The 24,085-nt window shown below is 46.3% G+C and overlaps 1 protein-coding gene across 1 annotated transcript; it reads right to left on the bottom strand.

Annotated features, from left to right (window-relative positions):
• Positions 1-951: 951 nt before the first annotated feature.
• LOC117038997 (NACHT, LRR and PYD domains-containing protein 4C-like) lies at positions 952-16,424 on the bottom strand. Its single transcript, XM_033136022.1, has 9 exons — positions 16,368-16,424; positions 15,077-15,243; positions 14,313-14,487; positions 13,188-13,253; positions 8,992-10,726; positions 7,386-7,472; positions 6,317-6,487; positions 2,027-2,194; positions 952-1,207 (listed from the first exon to the last, which is right to left on the bottom strand). Exons 1-9 carry the CDS (start codon positions 16,402-16,404, stop codon positions 1,120-1,122), a joined length of 2,694 nt encoding a protein of 897 aa, XP_032991913.1. The 5' UTR covers positions 16,405-16,424; the 3' UTR covers positions 952-1,119.
• Positions 16,425-24,085: the final 7,661 nt, after the last annotated feature.

The following is a 24,085-nucleotide window of genomic DNA, read 5'->3' as shown; positions in this document are numbered from 1 at the left end:
ACATACAATCCTGTTGTAAGAAAAATCTGCCCTTATTCCCTGATGGGGTACACAAGAGCCCTTGCAAAGTCCTTTGCAGGTTCTCCATTGGTAGGAGTAAAAAACAGAGGCCAACCAGAGAAAATTGAGAAGCAAAGCAGCTAGTAAGCTTGATCTTTATTGAAGCTGTTGGTGTTTTCAGGGGAAAAGACCCAGAACAATGCAGGCATGCTCTTATAAAGACATTTCAAAATCCCTCCTGGAGTCTAGCCCACCCCCAGAAACAGCATCCAATCACAGAAGAGGTTATCCCAAGACCCCCACCACCCCAGATACATCAGAGCTACATCACAAATTGGGGGGGGGGGGCGTCAGAGGAGGTAACTTGTTTTCAGACATGTGGCCTTATTTGCTTGGTACATTACTAACTATTATTATATATACGTGAAAGACCTTAAAATTCTTATAACAATCCCTTTATAACAGGGATAGGGAACAACCCCCAATACCCAACCCCTCGGGCTAACCACAATGAGTGGACATTTCCCCCATGCAATGGAAGCGGTTTGGATTCAAAGCCCTTCATAGAAATGCCCCCCCCCCCAACCAGGCAGAGAATGCTTGGTTTGGTAGAAGCACTCTTGAATCCAAGCCTCCTCCACCCGCTCCCTCATCTGCACTAGGGAAGATCCAGGGCACAGCTAACTAATTAGGCCCATGGGCTGGAGCAGGGGTAGGTAACCTAAGGCCCGGGGGCCAGATGCGGCCCAATTTCCTTCTAAATCCGGCCCATGGACGGTCCGGGAATCAGCATGTTTTTACATGAGTAGAATGTGTGCTTTTATTTAAAATGCATCTCTGGGTTATTTGTGGGGCATAGGAATTCGTTCATTCCCCCCCCCCAATATATATATATATATAGTCCGGCCCCGCACAAGGTCTGAGGGACGGTGGACTGGCCCATGGCTGAAAAAGGTTGCTGACCCCTGGGCTGGAGGCTCCTCACCCTTGAGTTATAAGGGTAAGGTGCCTATCTCAGTCCAACCTCCCCCAAAGCTAATGTAGGAAACCTGTTGCAGCAGCATATGTAAACCAGAATTGAACGTTAAATTAATAAAAATAATCGGGAGGAAATGAGTTTTAAATGTAGATCTTGAAGCCTTCTCTGCAACCTTCCAGCTTTCTCAGATGTTCTTCCATCGTTGGAGTGATATCAGTCAAGTTTAAGCTAGAAAAAAAACACCACAACAAATGACTGTTACCACTCAGGTAGACTGCCAATAATTGCGGTTTTCAGGAAAGAAAAATGTACGTAGAACATGGCAAAGGGGAACGTTAGGTTTGCACATTTAAAGTGGATTGAAGAACTCTGTTGCTCTAGAAAAACATGTGTGTTCTTTTTAATGACTGCAGGTTGGAAAGTGATGGGGAAATGCACTCAAAAGTGTCGCATGAATGAATAAAGGGAAGATATAAAAATGCAGGATGAAACCTCATGGTCCTATAACCACCGCCAAATAAATCAGTACCGGTACATATGCTCAATAAAGACAGGAGAAAGAGGGCACTTCCTGACAACCTGTTCTTTGAAGATTCATCACAATTCATTTTGCAGGGAGGTTTCATGGTGGTGCCTCGAAGCAAGTGGTATCTCACACATCACAGTGATTTTTCCTATCGCTTTCCCCATCGCAAAAGGCCCAATCTTTTTGGGAAGGCAGGCGGTCGTTTTTATTGTTGTCACCATTATTAATTATTTGATTGTTTGTTACCCGCCCATCGGTCTAAGGTCCCAGTGCGGGTCACAACAATTTAAAACAAATTACAGCCACAAGAATATGGCGGGTTATCAAAATATGTATCTCAAGTGTTGGAGGCCAGATTAAACAGCAGCATCTTCAGAAAACAACAAACAATGCACAAATGAAGGGGGCCGCCACAGAAAACGCCCTCCCTCAGGCCGACCACCCCTCCAAACTTCCAAGGTTTAGAAGTTTAAATTCCCTTACGAGTGAATACACTTAGGGAGAGTGAGGCTTGATGGTACCTGATTTCTGTAAGAGCAGGACTGGTCAAAACGAGAGTGTGCACATCTTCAACACACTCATCCGTGAAAGGGTTGCCACTCACGTCCAGATACCTGAGGCTGGTGTTGTTGGCTAGAGCAGAGCAAAGCGCCCTGAAGGACATGTCGGACAAGGCGTTTTCCTGGATTCTGCAGCAGAGGAAGCAAATATGTCAAAAGGTGCTCCAACCTCTTCAGAGCCTCGCACTCATGTATAACATGACCCCTATTTTGGGGGGAATCAAAATAAAGAAAACGAGGGGAGATTGCCCAGAGTTGTTGAGCGTTTTGCCCAGAGCTGTTGTTTGGGGAAGGGGGGTTACCAAAAACTGCTCACCTGCCCGACCAACGGTGAAAATCGTGAGCGGCGCCGAAACCACCAATCGCATGCAGGCTCGCCGCCAGCAACCACCAATTGCCCACCCAATAATTGCCGCAGCAGCTGCCAATCGACTGCACCCACCAATCCCCCGTCCAATTGCCACTGACAATCTCCTGCTTGTGACAGCAACCAATCGCCAGTCCCCCATTTGCACTATCCGTGTATAAGATGGCCTCCAATTTTAAACTTCAAAAAATTGGGGGGGGGGGGGAAATACACAGTCTGATCCCCGCATGGTCACCTTCAGGCTTGATTATTGTAACTCACTCTACGTGGGTCTACCCTCGAGACTGACCCAGAGATTCCAGTGCGTGCAGAATGCCACGGCGAGACTCCTCATGGGGTCCTCGCCATGGGATCACATTCACCCGGTGCTATACCAGCTGCAGTGGCTCCCGGTGGAGTACAGCATCAGGTTTAAGGTGCTGGTTTTAACATTTAAAGCCCTATACGGCCTAGGACCCTCATACCTACAGGACCGCCTCTCCTGGTATGTCCCACGGAGGACCTTACAGTCTTCAAATAACAACATCTTGGAGATCCTGGGCCACAGGGAGGTTAGGCTGGCCTCGACCAGAGCCAGGGCCTTTTCAGTCATGGCCCCGATCTGGTGGAATGCTCTGTCACAAGAGACTAGGGCCCTGCGGGACTTGACATCTTTCCACTGGGCCTGCAAGATGGAGCTGTTCCGCCAGACCTTTGGCCAAGGCACAGTCTGACCCCCTCTCTCCTTCTGTGATCCTCATAGAACTCTAGCCCAATAGTTGCCATTAATTTGTTTTTTTTTTTTTAATAAGATTTTATTATTTTCCAATAAAAGAAAAAGAGAACAAAATACATCATCAACACATAACATAAACATCAATAAAAACACAATCAACATTAAACATAATCAACAATAAACATAATCAACATTCAAAACAATAACAACAATAAAAACATAAAAATAACATATACAAACCTTAACCAATATCTTTCTTTGAATATTTCTTGTTTCTAACTTCTCTGTTTGGGGACTTCCTTTAGTTGCCATTAATTTGATTCTGAATTGATTTTAGAATGTATTTTAATTAATTGACTGTGTGCTTTTATGTACACTGTGCTATTTTTACTTGTTAGCTGCCCTGAGCCTGGCTTTGGCCGGGGAGGGCGGGATACAAATAAAAAATTATTATTATTATTATTATACATGGGAAAATACGGTAAATGCAAGGGTGCTGCCCAAAATGTATAAGGGGGTAGAGAGGGAATTACGGTTGCCCACAGCAGGGCCAGCTCAGTAGCAGCATCCCAACTGTGGAAATGTTTTCTGCCAATCTCAGCTCTAAGCACCGCAGTGGTAAGATAGGAAATAAAAAAACAACAACCCTGCATGCTATTTAAGAGCTGCACTTTTTCTGAATGCTCCTTAAAAGCAGATGGAGACACTGCATTTTACTTTGCACAGCTCCTCCTGATCAGAGCAAAAGGTCGTTTTTCCAGCCACCGCAATGCTGGAGTGGGAAGCGCAGGAAGAGCTGGTATTGTGTCTGCGTGCACACGCAAGTTTTTGCGTGAGAGTGTATGTAGCAGTGTGTACATGTGAAAGCGAGAAAAGGGGGCTTTCTGAATGCATGCCTGATGAATGCCAACAGTGCCCTTTGTTTGTCTATATTGGACAAACAAAGACAAACTTTACGCCAAAGGATAAATGGGCATAAATCTGACATCAGGAACCATAAAACAGAGAAACCAATGGAGAACACTTCAGTCTCCCAGGACATTCTGTACAACAGTGTTTTTCAACCACTGTTCCGCGGCACACTAGTGTGCCGCGAGATGTTGCCTGGTGTTCCGTGGGGGGAAATTGAAAAATTCGAAAGATTTGTGTTTATTTGATTCCTATTCAAGAGAATTACCGTATATACTTGAGTATAAGCCTAGTTTTTCAGCACACTTTTTGTGCTTTAAAAGCTGCCCTCGGCTTATACTCAAGTCAGCCATTCCTTAAGAAGTGTACAAGAACGGTGGTTCTTTACTCTCCCCAGGCAGCTTGTTCCATTCCTGAACTGCTCACATAAATGCAAACTTTAGACCCCAGAAGGCAGAAAGCCTATCAGTTAAGGAAGTATTAAAACCCCACAGGTGCTCACTTTCCCTGGCTCCTGCTTAAACAGGACAGGATCCCAGCCTTCTCTGTATAACACAAGGGAACATTGCACTGTGGGTTAAACCACAGAGCCCTAGGGCTTGCTGATCAGAAGAATGGCGGTTCGAAACCCTGCGACGGGGTGAGCTCCATAGCAGCAAAGGAGGAAGAGGAAGGAGCAGCCCAAAGGGCTGCTTTGGGCTGCTCGTTCCTCCTCTACCACAGTGGCAAAGGTGAACCGGCTTATACTTGAGTCAATAAGCTTTCCCACATTTTTGTAGGGAAATTAGGTGCCTCGGCTTATATTTGGGTCGACTTATACTCGAGTATATACGGTACTTTATATATAGTCAATATAGGCACAGAGTTAATTTTTTTAACATTTTCTAATGGTGGTGTGCCTCGTGATTTTTTTTCATGAAACAAGTGTGCCTTTGCCCAAAAAAGGTTGAAAAACACTGCTGTACAAGATCTTAAAGTAGCTGTCTTGTTGCAAAAGAATTTTAGAAATGCACTTGAACGAGAAGTTGCTGAATTACAACTCATTACCAAACTAAAAAGTATGGAGAGACCTGGTCTGATTGGAGATACTGGATTCATGTCCCGTTATACATACTAAAGCTAATTTTGGTCATCCATCCCTTTAAAAATCCCTTGCCCTTCCCCGTGGAACCAACTGCCATAACAGTTGTCAACAGTTATAAGGTTGAACCAACCTCTGCTTCAGAGTATCTGACGAAGTGTGTATTACACATGAAAGCTCATAGCTTGAAAGGTTTTATTTACTTGATCTTAAAGGTGCCACTGGAATTATTAAAACATATTTTTTCATCTTTCATCTTGTTATTTATTATGTCTGATGAATGTGTGTGCTGTGAATATGCATGTATATTTGGTCTCCATGTAAGGTGTGCATGTGTGCATAATTTGGCCACATCCACTCCTGGTTTGCGGCCCCCAAACTGACCATCAATGCAACGCTTGAGGTGAAAAGGGTTAGCATTGGGATTTAGTTCCACATAGGTGTGTATGGGACTGTAACTTGAGCTAGTGACCGTCACCATATCCTGTAGCAGTAAGTTCCACAGGTTAGTGAAACGCTGCATGCAGAAGTGCTAATCCTTTGTCAGTCCTGAAACACCAACCACCAGTTTCATGGGTTAATGCCAAGTTCTAGCACTATGAGAATGACAAAACTATTTCTCTCATTTGCCTCTTACACACCCATCAACATATTATTTTCCCTGGTTTTTCCCCTTTAAAAAACAGGTGCGTCTTGTGGTCCGGAGCGCCTTATGGACCGAAAAAGACGGTACTCTGATTGATTTTTTAATCCTGTACAGTCTTCTCTATTTTAAAATGTATTTTCCTTTTAAAAATCAACTTGAGACTCAGCTACACAGCTGCAAATAAAACGTTTTAAACGTGTTGCAAAGTGCAATGTCCAAATGTGACACTAGATGGTGAAAGTGAGCTGCGCAAAATTCAATGTATTTTTCAAAACTTTTAAAAAAAAGCATTTCCACAGCATCTTTTTTAAAAAATATGTGTGTCGATTCCACCTTGGTAATTTAGTGGGGCTTTTTATTGTTTGGCTTAGGGGTTAGGAACATCACCTTCAGTACCCGACAGAAAGGCTGCTCATATATTTTCTTAATAAACATTTTAGAAAGGTTGAACCAAAGCCTCTGGTAATGTACAGGTGACCTGCAAATATTTTAAAATACTCTGCATACCTTGAGGTGGTTGCTTTGACACTTACACTAGTTTCTGTATCCTGCTCTGTGGACTGCTGAGCAGCTGCAGTAAGCCAGAGAGGCCCTGATCCCGCAGCTTGTTCTTGGACAGGTCAAGATTTAAAAGAGTCCGATTCTCCAAGAGGGCCAAACTCAGGTCTTTACAGCACTGTCCAGTAAGTGCATTATTTGCCAAGCTGGGAAGAGCAAAGGGAGGAAATTAAGAAGAGAAGGTGGAAAATATGTACACACACACAGAGTTAATATCTCTGAACAGCTCAATTTTCCTTCTTCTTTTTTTAAAGGCTGGACTCCTAAACCCATTTACTAGGGACCAAATACCTCTGGATTCTGCAAGGCTGGATCCTGAGTCCCCTCCTCCCACCCTGGTGACAGGTAGGCAGAAGTGACCTATACCCCCCCATACAGCTGCATCCTTACCTGCCCCTTATGTTATCAGGTGTGGGGCAGGAGGTTGTGGCTTGTGGGAAACAGTTCAGTGCCTGCCCAACGTTGCTGTTCCTTCTTTCTCTCTTTCATGCCTCCAAGAGTACCTGATCGCCTATACATTTGTTTCATGAAAATGTATTAAACAAGCAGTGAAGCATTGAGTGGCGAGTGTCAGGTCTTGATAACAGATAAATAAATGTGAGATTCTGCTGGGCTTTGACAAAGATGGTTGTAATGACGACTGCCAATCTGAACTTTTCCTATGGTTTATTCCTGTAGATCGTGACATCGATCCAGTTGGCATAACTTGCTATAAAGAACTTTCTATAAAATCAAGTCTTGCTGACTAGTGATTCAAATCGTGATTTAAATCAATTTGATTTAAATCAAATCCACCCTAAGAGAAACCGAAGCTTACACATTCACCCACCTCTGTTATCTAACAAAACCGCCCACAACTCGCAACAGAACAGATTGTGAAAGGAATCAGAATTCAAAGGGCACGAGAGCAAAATGTTTCCAATTTAGTTTTGAGTCAGGAACATTTGCTAGAGGGCGCCTTTCCCAAAAATACCTTCTGGCTCTTCCGGGGCAGACCCAGTGAGGATTTGGTAAGGAATAGCCCATTAGCTGCAACAAACATACCTCAGGCTTTCCAGTCGGCAATCTTGATGTTTCAAGATAGAAACAAGCTCTATTGCGGATGGATTGCTCAGATCGTTATTTCGAAGCCTGTGAAAGGAGAAAGAATTTATAGGAATGCAAAAAGCATTTAGTAGTCACTGTAGACCTTGGGTCACATCCTTTATATTGTGGGACTGAAGGAAGGGACTGTCCTCTCACTGATAATTTGGAAGCTGGTTTGGGAGGCTTTTTCATCAAAACTGGGACATGCTGTAGTTGGATGGTTCTCTCCCCCCCCCCCCACTTCCCCTGCCCCCAAGCTAACAGACATCATCTGCCTTGATGGGGAAAGGACAGAGGGGGAGGTAGGCAAGGGCCACATCCACACAATATATTTACATAACTATTAGTCCACTTTAAGAGTCATAGCTTCCCCTAACCACCTTTGACCTTCGCAACTGGCAGACTGTATGAAGCTTCTGTACTGGCAAGGCCTAATATGAACACTTGGAGCCTGCCTGTCTCTGCATCTGCAGCCTCTTCGAAAGGGCAAAAACTTTTGCCGATTTTGATCCTGATATTGTAAGGTTACCAGATTTTCCCCCCCAATGAATCCGGGGACACTTTTCAACTTCCTACTAATTAGATGGATTATGTCAGGGGACTGATTTGTAAATCTGGGGGCTGTCCCTGGAAAACGGGGACATCTGGTAACCTTATGATATTGGCTTCAGTCTCCTGCTCCTGTGCCAGTCCTCGGCTCTAGTCACTGAGCGCAGGGACCTTTGGTTAGGAAGACTCTTTCAGATGCCCAAGGCCTAACCTGGCTCTGTGGCAGATAAAGGTAAAGGGACCCCTGACCATTAGGTCCAGTCGTGTCCGACTCTGGGGTTGCGGCGCTCATCTCGTTTTATTGGCTGGCGTACAGCTTCCGGGTCATGTGGCCGGCGTGACTAAGCCCCTTCTGGTGAACCAGAGCAGCGCACGGAAACGCCGTTTACCTTCCCACCGGAGCGGTACCTATTTATCTACTTGCACTTTGACGTGCTTTTGAACTGCTAGGTTGGCAGGAGCAGGGACCGAGCAACGGGAGCTCACCCCGTTGCGGGGATTCGAACCACCGACTTCCTGATCAGCAAGCCCTAGGCTCTGTGGTTTAAACCACAGCGCCACCCACGTCCCTCTGTGGCAGATACCTGAAATAAATGGGTATTTAAAGTAGTTGGAACCATGGGCCCCAATCCATCTGCAGGTGCTGTTTCAGTTTGGGGGGGGGGGTGTCAGGTTGGGCAGATTTAGCAAGGTTGAAAGACAAAATTCAATGCGGAAGTACAGTTGTACCTCAGAAGCTGAGCAGAATCCATTCTGGAAGTTCGTTCGATGTCCGAAATGTTTGACTTCCAAAACACAGCTTCTGATTGGTTGCAGGAAGCTCCTGCAGCCAATCGGAAGCTGCAGAAGCCCCGTCGGACGTTCGGCTTCCAAAAGAACATTCAAAAACTGAAACTCACTTCCAGTTTTTGATTGTTTGGGAGCTGAAACTTTCGACTCCCAAGGCATTCGGGATCCGAGGCACGTCTGTATTTGTAATTTGACATCAGCCATGAATTGCATTTCAGCTGCTTACCTCAGTTCTCTGACTCTGTGCAGCTCAAGGCTGAGCCTCTGCAGTCCCTCGTTCTGAATGAAGCACGTATCAAGATTTAGGAAGTCAATCTTATCGCAGCAACTCATCGCATAAGCAAGGATGACACAGTCCACAGGCATCAGGTACTGTTCCGAAAAGTCCATGGAGACATCACTCCCCAGTGCCTGACGCACAAGTTGCTTGTTGTGTGCCTCGAAAAGCAAATTGAAGAAATTCAATGTCTTCTTTTCCCCATCAAGATGCCCTTCCATATGGAGGAAATCACTGCAGTCCGTCTTCATGATCCAGTCAAGGACTTGCCTAGTGGTCACTGGTGAGAACTTCCCCAGAATAGACTCCAACGGTGCCCTGGTTGCAAAATGAGACAAGCCAGAGAGGAAGCGAAGAAAAATTTCATACTCCCCACCTTGGTCATTTTGGACTGCTGCCATTATGTCTCCAAAATTGTCCTCCTTGAAGTCTAAGTAATGGACAAGGGCAGCAAAAAACTCTTGGACAGTGAGGTGGACAAAAGAATAGGTGACGACCGGGGGTGAAGTGGCACTTTGTATGTTTTCCACCAGGAAGGTTTTGACGAGGGGAGATGAATCCACATGAAACGCTTCCAATAGCGCCTGATCAAACAGAAGAGTGTGATGCTGGAGGCCGTACTCAGCCAGCCAGCCAAGTTGTATCATCATCTCCCGTGCCCTTTCACGCTCAGGGAGCTCCTTGGTGTGATTGACCATCACGTGCCTGATGTAGCTTACGAAAAGCTGAGTTACCGTTTTGGGAAGGGGATGTGGCTGTCCGGCCTCGGAGGTGAAGCAAGGCTGCAAGGCTGTGCAAGTAATCCAGCAGTAAGAAGGATTGTAACAGAGGGTGTAGAGAACCTGGCTCTCCCTCACATGGGCCAAAGCCTCCTTGGCCACCGCAGCTTCTCCAAAGAAGTTGTGGAAGTACTTTTCTCTTTCCTGGGAGAGGAAGCCCACAATACTGGCCACTCTGTGGAGGACCCCTCTCTCCAAACGGGCAAGGTTGCTTGGGCGGCTGGTCAGGAGGACGGAACATCCCTTCAGAAGCTTCTCTTTCAGCAAGCTGGCCACAATCACCCCGACCGGTTTCGCATCTCCTGGCTGGGCACAAAATTCTGCGTTCCTGCCAAAGTCAAGGTTACTGTTGCTCTCATCCAAACCGTCAAATATGAACAGCAATTTTTGGGGTTCCTGTAGAATTGCGTCAAGTTTAGAGCGTAAATTGGGGTACTCCTGTCGGATCAGGCTTTCTAGGCTGGTCTTCCCCCCCATCGCGTTGAGGTCTCGGAATTTGAAGAAGAAAACGAAAGTGAATTTCTGGTAGTGTTTCCCAGTGGCCCAGTCAAAGACAAACTTCTGAGCTAGGGTGCTCTTGCCAATCCCAGCCACGCCGCTCACCATCACAAAGTGGGGCGTGTGGCCGGATCGATAGCACCAACAGAAAAGCCGGTCCAGGGTGATCCGCTCCAGCTCCACCTGCATCTTGTGGCGGAGGCGATGTTCGTACAGCTCTCCAGCAACAGCCAGTGCCTCGTGTTCTTGAAACGTTTGTCTCCTGAAGTAGACATCAGAGACTATTTTTATATCCACATAGCGGTTGAGGATGGGGAAACTTTGCCCCTCGGGCCGTGTTCTTGGGCCGGTTTCTTTCAGCAACTTGGTCTGTTCACACAGAATACGCCTGTGTTCATCCTGACAAGCTGGACAGAAGAAAAAGATGGCAGGGTTCGCTGAATTAGGCCCAGCCTAGCAGAACAGGAGATCAAATGGGCGAACACTTCCTGGACTGTAGCATCTCCGGCTATTGGTAGACGACCCTTACAAGAAACACTGAGAGCCAGTGAGCTGGTTTGAAAATCGCCATAAACCTTCGTTCTGCTCCCTCAACTTGCTCTTTCACCAAATCCAAGAAACTGTGGTTAATCTTAACTATGGTTTGAAACAGGGCAACTTGAAAAGCGTGGGTTATTATGGAACTGGGCTATTTGCCACAAACACTAGTTACGATTAAACACAGCTCAGGGTACAGGCAAAACGTTAATCGAAAACATAAGCAAAACTGAGATCCTTGGGAGGAGGGGAAGGGAGAAAGAGGCATGAAAGGGCATGGCTTTCGGTAGGTCATTCCTGTCACGATAAGCCATGGTTCATCATTATTGGCCCAGTAAAGCAGAACCGACAGAACATCACATTTAGACCAAGGAGAGCCAGGTTCAAATCCCTACTTATCCATGTAGCTTCCTGGGTGTTTTGTGCTAATTGTGTTGTTGTTGTTGTTTGTTTATACCCCACCCATCTGGCTGGGTTTCCCCAGTCCCTCTGGGCAGCTCCTAACAGAATATTAAAAACATGATAAAACATCAAACATTAAAAACTTCTCTAAACAGGGCTGTCTTCAGATGTCTTCTAAAAGTCAGATGGTTGTTTATTTCCTTGACATCTGACGGGAGGGCGTTCCACAGGACGGGTGCCACTGTCGAGAAGGCCCTCTGCCTGGTTCCCTGTAACCTCACTTCTCGCAGTGAGGGAACTGCCAGAAGGCCCCCGGAGCTGGATGGTGGGGGTGGAGACGCTCCTTCAGGTATACAGGGCAGAGGCAGTTTGGGGTTTTAAAGGTCAGCACCAACACTTTGAATTGTGCTCGGAAAGGTACTGGGAGCCAATGTAGGTCTTTCAGGACCGGAGTTATAGGGTCTTGGCGGCCACTCGCGGTCACCAGTCTAGCTGCCGCATTCTGGATTAGATGTAGTTTCAGGTCACCTTCAAAGGTAGCCCCACATAAAGCACACTGCAGTAGTCCAAGCGGGAGATAACTAGAGCACGCACCACTCTGGTGAGACAGTCGGCAGGCAGGTAGGGTCTCAGCCGGTGTACCAGATGGCGCTGGTAGACATCTGTCCTGTGCTAGACTCTCTTTCTCTCACTTTCTCTCTTGCCATATTTACCACATATTATTACCGTGATGATAAAATGGGATGGAGGGCCACAAGCTTCACCCTGAGTTATGGCAAGCCTTGTTTTAAACTTATTTTACCTATGCAATCTCAAGCCATGATTGCATTGGAAACCTAGTCTCCATTTATTTCATCACCACCTGTGCAAAGCTGCGATTGATCTTGGGAAGGAGGCAGGAGGGCTCTGGGAGGGTTCTAGATTCCTCCCACCTCCTTTCCAAAGCTGGGGAAGCGTTTAGTGGGCTTTGGCAAGGTGGCCAAGCAGCCCCCCCCCCACCTTGCAGGGGGCCCTGGCTTTATGCATTTTTGTATTAACATGTGGCCACCCAAAACTAAACCTTTGTGTAAGAAAAGGGTTTGCTTTATTGAAAACAAGGGCAGAATTAAAGCAAATAAAAATATTTTCTCTCCATATGAATAGAGATCAATTATGGTAAATGAGTATTAAGAGGTAAATAACCTCCCCTTCTATGTGTGGACAGGTTTAAAAGCCAGTTACCATCTCACACGCAGACAGAAAAAGACAAGAGTTGCACATCCCATTTCAATGCTCCCTTATACAGTCGTACCTTGGTTTTCGAACAGCTTACTTCACAAACAACTCGGAACTTGAACGTCGCAGACCCAGAAGAAGGGTTCCGGTTTGCAAACTTTGCCTCGGAAGCTGGATGTCTGGCGCGGATTCCAATTAGCTTCAGGATGTTCCTGCAGCCAATCGGAAGCCGCGCCTTGGTTTCCGAAAGTTCCGGAAGTCGAACGGACTTCGAGAACGCATTCTGTCCGAAAACCAAGGTACGGCAGAGCTGTCAACCTTCCTTTTCTTTTTGCATTGGGAAACGGTGCTGGAATAAGGGAATTTCCCGCAAAAAAAGGGAAAGTTGGCAGCTATGAGCTCCGGCTGTATAAAGTAGGACCACAATGCAGAAAGGAATATTTGCTCTACCCTCAGATCTCAATTGTGTTTTGCGGTGCTGACTCCAAGGTAAGCAAGGCCCACCACTCTGCACAGAACATCCAGGATCAGATGCAGTTTAAGAAAACACTAAGTTGGCACGTCTCACTTCTTTCAGGTTGCAGGGGGAGCTGCTCACTGAGTGCCCCATGCCTGAGGGCCGCCACAATCCCGGAACCAAAATCTGATTCCCTTGCATGGGTTCAATGAAAAACAGTAAGTGTTGGTGAACAATTTTTATTTGCTATCCAGTACCTTTCATTTCCGGGGCAAGGTTGTGTCCGGTTTCATTTAGGAGAATCTCCTTGAGTAGTGCTTGATCTTCAAAAAAAGAGAAAAAGCAAAACAGTTGGAAATGGAATTTGGCATAGTCTAAGCCACCTGGCATGGGACGCGGGTGGCGCTGTGGGTTAAACCACAGGGCCTAGGGCTTGCCGATCAGAAGGTCGGTGGTTTGAATCCCCGTGACGGGGTGAGCTCCCGTTGCTCAGTCCCTGCTCCTGCCAACCTAGCAGTTTGAAAGCACAAAGTGCAAGTAGATAAATAGGTACCACTCTGGCGAGAAGGTAAACGGCGTATCCGTGCACTGCTCTGGTTTGCCAGAAGTGGCTTAGTCATGCTGGCCACATGACCCGGAAGCTGTACGCTGGCTCCCTCGGCCAGTAAAGCAAGATGAGCGCCGCAACCCCAGAGTCATCCGCGACTAGACCTAATGGTCAGGGGTCCCTTTACCTTTACCTAAGCCACCTAGCATATACAATGCTGACTGGACTGACAGTCGAATCTGACGCTGACACTGGTGATGGGACAGCAAGCTGATTTTGGGGACACTGGTCAGGCTGTCTTCCAGAACCTCACTGCTGCTCCCTCCAGCCCCATTCTCTAGCAGCTGCTGCCTGAGGTGGTTGACTCATTCTGCCCGACCGTAAGGCCGGCTGCAATATAAGGAGAACTGGATAAAAACAGAGTCGGCTCCGGACGTCAGCATCTTGTAGGGCGCTGGTAAGGTAGGTTTAGCTCAATTAAAGTGCATTTAAAAACTCTGGCACAACACATCCTCTTTTATATTGATAATAGTAATAAACTGTTTGCAGTTTACTTATTTTTATATCTTATTTAATAAAATTTAGACACTGCTTGATTGTAAAAACGAAACAAAAAACTCAAAGTTGTTTACAAAAAACACACAAACAGTGAAGTGCAAGGGGGTGGGATTCGAACTGCCGACCTTCTGATCGGTAAGCCCTAGGCTCAGTGGTTTAGACCACAGCGCCACCCATGTCGCTAATACTGATAGTAACACCTTAATAAAACCTTAATTAAAAACACAACAAAAAAAGAAAATTCTCACCACTCAGGGACCAGGGGACAATATATTACCTTTTCGGGTGATTTCCCCCACCATCACCTCAAGGTTGGGATGAGACCAGTCGCGCCTTAGAGCGTAGAGACTCTTCCAAAGCCCTATTGCCAAAGCCTTGTTACTGGTAAGGTCAGCAACTAGCTTCTCTGCTGCTGCGGTTGAATCCTGGCGCTTCTCTATTTTTTCATAGATCTAAACGACACACAGAAGACAGAGTTTAGCTAGGTGCTGATGGGGGGGGGGGAATTACAGCAATCTCCTCACTCAGATCAAGGGCCCAGCTAAGCCTGTTCCCCATAGGGCCAAGCTAGATGCTTCAGGGAAGCTTGCAGGCAGCGTATGAAGCTGGCAGCCCTCCTCCTCTGCTGTTCGTTCCTATCGACCGATATTCAGGTATACTGTCACTGAAATGGAGGTTCTATTAAGCTTCCATGGCCGACAGTTCTCCACCTCCATGAATTTGTCTGAACTTTAAAAGAAAAAAAAAAAAAACAGAATGCAACACTAACCCCAGCCTCCAGCCTCCCTCGCTGTTTGCAGAATGTGCCTTTCTCAATACGACTGTCTTCTATGGCCGACTGCCATTTAGAGGCTTCTGGGTAAGTATGACTATTTTGCCCCACAGCTCCCTCCTTAGGCCAGAGCAGAATGGGGGTTGCATTGCTCAAATTCCCCCACAAACACTCCTTACATTTGGGATTGTGTTCTTGAGGATCCACCGTTCCCTTAGAACTGCAGCCTCCGCCATACCTTTTTTTAAGGACCTACAAAGCATTGTTACCTGGGCTTGCTCAGGTGTAATGACCCTCCTGCTCCTCAGTTCCTGAACCACCGGGGCGATGTCGTTTTCGATGACGTAGATCATGTCCGGGTGGAAATACTCTGTGACTCTCCTTAGCTGGCCTTCTGCGAAAGCCTCTAAGTGTTCGCCGAAGCATTGTAGGTCCCCTGCAAAGAGACAGCACAGCAGCCATGAACGCAGCCAGGATTCAGAAGTTGCTTTCGTTGGGTTGGAATCCTCAGAGAAACATTCCTGAAAGCCTAGAAATGGGGTGCTTTGGCCACATAGACGCCAGTACATTTTATATACAGTGGTACCTGTACCTCGGTTCTTGAACATAATCCGTTTCGGAAGACCGTTTGACTTCCGAAACTTCCGAAACCCAAGGGGCAAAGGGCTGGCTGCATGTTAAACTTGAAAAATTGAAAAACACACAGCGGAAGCCGTTTGACTTCTGAGGAGCGTTCAAAAATAGAAGCAATTACTTCTGGGTTTTTGGCGTTTGAAAACTGAAACGTTCGGCTTCTGAGACGCTCAAAAACTGAGGTACCACTGTGTACACACACACACACACACACACACACACACACACACGGTTTTTCCCTCCACCATATCCTAAAATACCAGGGTAGTGAACAACAAGCAAACTTTTCTGCAACTTTTCAAGAGCTTTTTCACCTAAGTGCCCTTTCTTGAACAGATTAATCAGAACACCCGAACTATCTAGTTTCAAATAGTGGAATTGGTACTAGATTTCAACATACAGTCGTACCTCGGGTTACGTCCGCTTCGGGTTATGTTTTTTCGGGTTACGTACTCCCGTAACCCGGAAATGTTTTTCTCCGTGCATGCGCAGAAGCGGTCTGCGCATGCGCAAAGCGCGATATCGCCGTTCGGGTTACATACTTTTCAGGTTACGAACGGCACCCTGGAACCATTTAAGTACGTAACCCGAGGAACCACTGTAATTAAAATACAGTAATGCCTTTCGCAATTCATACGTTGGGTTGCTGAACCATGTATATATATCGGAGGAAAAGCCACAACTCAACGGTACAGCATCTACTTTGCATGCAAAAGGTCTCAGGTCTCTCTAGCAATCTCCAGGTTAGGGCTAGGACTGTCCCCTATCTGCCAGCCAGTGTACTGAGCTACATGGACCCTAGTGGTCCCTTCCAGCTCTACAGGGCTATGGTCTGATTCAGTGTAAGGCAGATTCCTTAATCCCAATTGCAAATCTGCTGCTGATGACAGCAGTCCACCTGTCACTCACTCACAGACACAAGCTTACCTTCGGTTATTACAACACCTCTGCAGTTTGCAGCCATTTTGGATTCCACCTTGCTACGATGCTAAGGACTGAAAGGGAGACAATGAAAAAGAAAAAGAAAATCAGTGCTGGAATAGTACTAATGGGGCTCCTTCTTCCTTTTCACGTTGCAAGCACATGGCACTCAACTTTTCACAGGTGAAAATGGGGGTCATGTTTGTTAACACTCGCAGTTTTTAAAACCAAGAATGACCGGCCAAGCATCTCATTGCATAGCATAGGAGCCAACTCCTGGGGGCCGAGGTCCCTTTGTCTCCCCCACCCCCATAAAATATTTGAGGGGGCTGGGCTGCCAAAAGTGAATGGACATTGACATTTAAATTGTGTGACTGCGCACTGGGCTTACCTGGGGCCCCCAATATTTTATTCAAGTTGGCTTGCCTGCTGCCTAGGCTCTATACTAGTGATTCCCACAGGGTGTGTGGAATGGCGCACTGGTGTGGCAAGAGAGAATGGCAAGTGCGCAGGGAATTTAGGACAATCGAAAAAAAACATTTCATTCTTTCCCACAGCACTTTCTTTGCGGCAAGGAATTTAACAACTCAGCTTTCCTTCATATAATTATATACATTAACCGTGGACGCGGGTGGCACTGTGGTCTAAACCACTGAGCCTAGGGCTTGTCGATCGGCGGGGTGAGCTCCCGTTGCTCGGTCCCTGCTCCTGCCAACCTAGCAGTTCGAAAGCACGTCAAAGTGCAAGTAGATAAATAGGTACCACTCCGGCGGGAAGGTAAACAGCGTTTCTGGTTCGCCAGAAGCGGCTTAGTCATGCTGGTCACATGACCCAGAAAAACTGTCTGCGGAAAAACGCCAGCTCCCTAGGCCAGTAAAGCGAGAGGAGCACTGCAACCCCAGAGTCGTTCGTGACTGGAACAGTGAACTAATGGTCTGGGGTCCCTTTACCTTTCCGTGGAAAATATAACTTCCTCAATTTGCTGATCTTAGAGGCCCTAAATGCGTATACTATTTCTTTTACATTTTACACTTCCCACCCCCATGTGCCTCTCAAAGTATTTATACTCATCGCCAGTGTTTTTTTCCCGCCTTCAGGGGGTACTCAAGGGCATGTAGTACCAGAACCTCTTTTTGTTGTTAAAAAGTGTGGCACTTACCGTAACAACTTCATGGTGAGTGCCGGGACCTATTTTTCTAGAAAAAAACCCCACTGCTCATGTTCCTGTAATTTCTTCTCCTTCTCCTTTCATACACAACTTGAACTTTATACCCCAGCCCCCCAGAACCAATTTCTTTCATCCTGCCTCCCTGGTTCTTTTCCATTCATTTATTCCTCCTACATGAATATTTTCCTCTAATCCTTTTTAATTCCACTTTATGCAGCAGTAGCAATTATTATAGCAATAAATATTATCTCACAGTTTCCTTAATAACTCCCCAGGCCCTTTCCCCTCATAGGAGGGAGACCTTCCTCCCCCGAAATCTTTCTGTGTCCCTGCCATCTTTACTCAGCATGTGAGGAGCTTCTGGAGCCGTGGGGACAGCTGCACCCCCCCCCCAATCAAGTAAATCAGGCTTCCTCAACCTCGGCCCTCCAGATGTTTTGAGACTACAATTCCCATCATCCCTGACCACTGGTCCTGCTAGCTAGGGATCATGGGAGTTGTAGGTCAAAAACACCTGGAGGGCCAAGTTTGAGGAAACCTGAAGTAAATAGATAAAAATACTTAACTAACTGACCAATCACAGATAGCTCAGTTCTGTCCCACCCCAAAATTAATCCTGGGTACACCCGTGTCTGGAACTGTACTGGATCAACCAAAAGGTAATAATAATAATAATAATAATAATAATAATAATAATAATAATAATAATTTATTATTATTTCTATCCTGCCCATCTGGCAGGGTTTTCATAGCCACCCTGAACAGCTTCCAACAGAATGTTAAAAATACTATAAAACATCAGTCATTAAGAACCTCCCTAAATAGGGCTGCCTTCAGATGTCTTCTAAATGTCATATAGTTGTTTGTTTCTTTGACATCTGATGGGAGGGCGTTCCACAGGGCTGACGCCACCACAGAGAAGGCCCTCTGCCTGGTTCCCTGTAACCTCACTTCTCGCAGTGAGGGAACCGCCAGAAGGCCGTCGGCGCTGGACCTCAGTGTCCGGGCTGAACGATGGGGGTGGAGACGTTCCTTCAGGTATATGGCACAGCAAGGGGGCAAGGCAGGCATGCAAGATAGACCTGGGTGCAGTCTGTGGTGCTCAGACCCACCTGGAAGTGAGTTGCAGCCCGCTGTTTGAAAAAAACACTGCCGAAATGGCAAAAATGACCAGGAAGATCAGAGATCAAGAAGATAATAAATTTAATAAAGAATGGGTAAAATCTGTATGTTACTTAAAAGAACACTGTAAACAATTAAAAACTTTGGCAGGATTCTAAGAAACACTTGCAATGTAGTGAGAACTACGGTGAGAACCGAATATTAAGAAAATATGGAGAACATTACAAGATGCAGTTGGAAAAGAATAATGATGGAAACCACGGAGGGGTGGAGGGAAGCCCGGGGATTCAGAGAATCCTATCTGTATATGATTATGATTTATTTGTGATGATAATTGTTAAAGATAAAAATGAATAAAAACATTTAAAAAGTAAAAAGAAAGGGGGAAAAAACACTGCTCTAAGCAGTAACGAAAGCAAGAAAACGGCATCATGGTAACAGTAAAAGATGCTTTAGAAAAAGAGAAAAACAGAGATCTGATGGTGGGCAAGCCGGTTCAAAAACATGACTTCTGAAGCAACAGGTGGAGGTTGCTTTTTTCACATGTGGGACGTTCCACAGAGCATGGACAACAGCAGAAAAGGCCTGTTTTCGGGACCCAGCACTGTGATATTCTGTAGGGTCCAGTGCCATGAGCAAAATATACCCCTAGGTGATCTAAGTCAAGTATGGGTCACCTTTGGCCTGCCAGGCACTGCGGAACTACAACTCCCATCAGCCCCAGCAAGCATAGCCAGCAGTCAGAATTGATGTGAATTGCAGTTCAGTAACACCATGGGTAGGCAAACTAAGGACCGGGGGCCGGATGCAGCCCAATCGCCTTCTCAATCCGGCCCACAGACGGTCCAGGAATCAGCGTGTTTTTACACGAGTAGAATGTGTCCTTTTATTTGAAATGCATCTCTGGGTTATTTGTGGGGCATAGGAATTTGTTCATATTTTTTTTCAAAATACAGTCTGGCCCCCCACAAGGTCTGAGGGACAGTGGACCGCCCCCCTGCTGAAAAAGTTTGCTGACCCCCGAGTAACACTATGCAGGGACAGGCAAGGGTGTAGCGGGGGGGGGCAGTCCCCCCCAAATCAAGCAAAACAATAGAAATACTTAACTAATGGACCAATCACGTAGGTTCTGCCCCCTCTAACAAAGGTCCTGCCCCCCCCCCAAACCAAGTCCTCCTACCCCCCCACAACAAAAATCCTGGCTGCGCTCTTGGGGACAGGCTGTCTCTCAAAGCACCTGGTCCCAGGCTGCTGATAATTGTACATTTTTGTGGGGCGGGAGAGAAGATTGAAGGAGGGACTAACGACGACGACGACAACCCTGGACAATGAACGCTCTGTGTTGGAGGGAGGGAGAATGCACTCTGTGCATGCTCGGTGTTGACCCTCATCTTTTATTTCCTTGCCAGATTCCAAATGTCAGGAAGTCCCCCCAGAGTCCTCAACTGGGACCATTAGCTCACCGGGCGGAGAGCACTCACCTGCCCGATTACAGTGGTGCTCAGCCTTGCTGGTCCTCTGGAAGCTGACTTTGATGGACGGCCAGAGAGAGCCGAGGCAAGTGGGGATCTGTGCATGCTCAGATCACCGCGGCCTGGGTCGCTGCTGCTGCTCCGTCTTCACAGCCGGCAGGGGGGGAAAGACGCCATTTCAGGAGAGAAACTTCTCGTTCTGCTTTCACTTTCAGTAGATCGCTGGGAGGTGGCTTTCAGACAGCAAACGCAGTCAGCTGTCGTGTAGTTCCTGGCTTCACCTTTCCTCTTATTTCATGCTGTAAATAACAGTCCTAGATTTCTTTTGGGGGGGGGGATTTTAATGCTGCAAACCCGTGCAAAAGTGAAGTGGATAATTGCTTCGAAGTAATCGTCACGCGGTAAGCCAGTGGGGAGGATTCCTCAGGCCCTGGGGGCATAATGAGACCCCCCCCCCATAGCTGTCAACCCTCCCTGCTGTTTCCCAATGCTATGATAAGGGAATTTCCCGCAAAAAGTTTGACAGCTATGCCCCCCCCCGTCTCTTTATCTTGCCCTTGCAAAGTTCCCCATTAGCACCCCCTCACTGACCCCACTGCAATATGCACTTGAATCCTTGATAATGCCTCTTTGCTTGTCTGAACGAAGAGGGTGGAAGAGAGTCTTTAGAAGCAAGCTTCCTGTACAGGAATAAACAAATCTGCTTTTGGCCCACCCCTGATATGTGGCCCTTGGGTGTTTGCCCAGAAGGGAATGTGGCCCTCAGACTTAAAATCATGGTGCCGCACCCACAAGTGTTTTGGGCAACTGCCCATTTAAATAACTGGCCAAAGTAGAACATAAAAAATAATCATGGTTTGTTTTTTAAACATGCTGCCAGAGGTGCTTTGATTGCAACCTCTTATGAGGTTGTTGTTGTTTTAACTATTTGTGCTTTTATTTTGTTGTTTTTTTATCTTGTGAACCGCCCAGAGATCTTTTGATGAAGGGCAGCGTATAAATCAAATAAATCCCAACGAAAATAAAAATAAACCTCCTGGATCAGGCGAAAGGCCTGTGGAATCCAACGTCTTTCAGTTGGTTCTTACTGTCAGACTGCAGGCAGGTCTTCTCCCTGGGCAGTTATCTTCCCACAAGGGCTGACATTGATGCCGAAATCCAGCATTGCCTAAGCTCTGCGAGTGCAGCTCTGCGATTGAAGTGCAGTGTGTTTGACATTCGCAGGGAAATCAAAATACTTGTTTACAAAGCTGTTGTACTACCAACCTTACTGTATGCTTGTGAAATGTGTACCACTTATAACCGCCATCTCCAACTCCTCAAAAGATTCCATCAACAGTGTCTCCGGGGGGGAAATTACACATTACTTGGGAAGACAGGCAACCTAATACCAGTGTACTGGAAGAAGCAAAGATCATACCAAGAACAAACTTAGTTGGTCTCTAAGGTACTACTGGAAGGATTTTTTTATTTTTTATTTTGTGTTGAAGCAATGATTCTTTAACATCAACTTTGTTGGACTGGTCATGTTGTGCGGATGCCTGATTATCATCTTCCAAATCAACTATTCTATTCCAAACTTAAAAATGGAAAGTGTAATGCTGGTGATCAACAAAAGGGGTTCAAAGACTCTCTTAAGGCAAATCTTTAAAAATGCAGTATAAACACCGATAATTGGGAAACACTGGCCTGCGAGTGCTCCAATTGGAGAACAGCCTTTACCAAAGGTGTCATGGGCTTTGAAGACGCTCAAACTAAGGACGAAAGGGAGAAATGTGCTAAGAGGAAGACACATTTGGCAAAACCCCACCATGATCAACTCCCGTCCCACTGTGGAAGGACGTGTGGATCCAGAACTGGCCTCCACAGTCACGGACTCACTGTTAAAACCGTGTTCATGGAAGACAATCTTACTCAGATAAGGAAGAAGCAGCCTCTGTCCGTGGAGGTAGAACACAGCCATTTTGGCTAGCAGCCACAGGGAACCTTATCCTTCATGAATTTGCCTAATGCTGTTTCAAAACCATGCAAGCCATGGGCTGACTTTCTTTTGTCTATCCCAAGTCTTCCAACCTTCAGCTCTTGGTATCAGGAGGTAGAGAAAAACCCTTTCTCAGCTACTTTCTCTGCACAACAGAATTACAGATAGCACACCATTTTTAATGCAAGTTTTTATTTGATGTATATACACGGTTCAAGCTATTAAAAATTATACAATATTTACAAAAAAATTAAATAATTATCCAAACCTCCTTCACCTCCATGTTAACACACAGCGTTCATATCAACTCCTAAAGGAGCCAAATTTGACAAAAATAGTAATTATTATTTGCGGCATTCAAAAGGACCCTGAGCCAACTGAACACCACTGATGTTAAAAATAAGAAACGAGAACAGAGGTATAGATTCTTCCCAAAGCAATTCCCTTCTCCCAGGTGACACAATTTGAAAACAGATTTTTCTTTTTCTTAAATGACGTATTGCAGGTTTAATCCAGGTCATACTCAGGCAGATCCATTCAAAGCTATGATGGGCATTGGATAAAACCCAATGAATTTGACATGTAAACAACAACAAAATGGCAATCGCTTTTACAAAATACCATTTCCCTCTCCCCCTCCCCCTATTTATGTAAAGGGGGAATCCAGCAGCTGTAGGATTTTCACTATCACTTTGACTAGCCATCTCATTTGGTTAAGACCCAGAATGCAGAAGTGAAACCTGGGAGGCTGCTTTGTCAAAATGCATGTAATTATCTGTTCCAAAACCCATGAAATGTTGCAGGAGAGGCTGTGAGGAAGGTAAACACCATCTGGCCACTTTCAAATGTGTTTTTTGGAGGTGTGGAAAAAAAAGGCCACGCGGCTCTCGAGAGAGAAAGTGAACACAAAATCAAAAGCTTTTTTTAAAAAAGGGAGGGGAGGGATATAGGTAATAATATGCTGAGCAGCTGCAAACAGGCCACAAAAACTCAAAGCCTCCTTGTAAGTAGGGGAGCTTGTGGTCCTCTGGGTGCTACTGGGCTCCACCTCCCATTGATCAGAGAGATGGGGAGTTGGAGTCCAGCAACATCACAAGTTCTGCATGCCTGTTGGTCTTCAGGGTGTGGAAACAACTCCATTTCAAATCACAGCCACCATGACGGGCTGTGTGCAGTGCCAGGAGCAAGGAAAATCCACTGGCAAGACACAGCAATCACGAGCACACCTCTCCCCCCTCCTTCTTCCCTTTCCGCCAACTTTTCTTCCGTTTACAGCAAGTATTGGGAGAATTTTGGCCTTCCAGATGTTGCTAAGAGTTTCCATCCTCTCAGTCACCACCTGCTTGCAGGGACTGATGGGACACCAGCAACATCCAGATCGGCGTTTTCCAAACTTGGGTTCTCCAGCTGTTTTTGAACTACAGTTCCCATCATCCCCAACCACTGGTCTTTGCTAGCTAGGGATGATGGGCCTTGCAGTCCAAAAACAGCTGGAGACCCAAGTTTGGGAAACACTGATCTTGAGCGAAATGTTCCCCACGCCTGAATTACAGGTGCTGTCACCGATGTGTGGGTCTTTTGGCTTTTTGCTCCTCCAAATTTTCCCTTCCCTGTTGCTTTGGGCAAAAGGGAACAACACATCCACTGCACATCTGAGCGATGGCATTCGCTCACTGAAAAAGCAGGTGGCCGAGCTTGCTTCAAAGTGCTATACAATGGCATATTTGATCTCAGGTTCATTCCTAGGCCTAGGCAAAACCTGCACAACAAATGGAAGGGAGAGCCACCAACTGCACCCCCTGGCAGAATCCAAACTGATGGGGTCAGGCCATCAACCCTGCCTGCCCCCCTAAGAGAAGAGGCTCTAGTATTTATACCCAGGTGAGGAACCTGCAACCCTCCCAAAGTTGGATTACAACTCACATCATCCCTGACCGCCGGCTGTGGCTGATGGGAGTTGGGAGTCCAACAAGACATGGAA

The sequence above is a fragment of the Lacerta agilis genome, chromosome 17 (genome assembly GCF_009819535.1).
Source record: "Lacerta agilis isolate rLacAgi1 chromosome 17, rLacAgi1.pri, whole genome shotgun sequence".
Classification (NCBI taxonomy): Eukaryota; Metazoa; Chordata; class Lepidosauria; order Squamata; family Lacertidae; genus Lacerta; species Lacerta agilis.
This window is presented reverse-complemented; position numbering and strand designations above follow the sequence as displayed.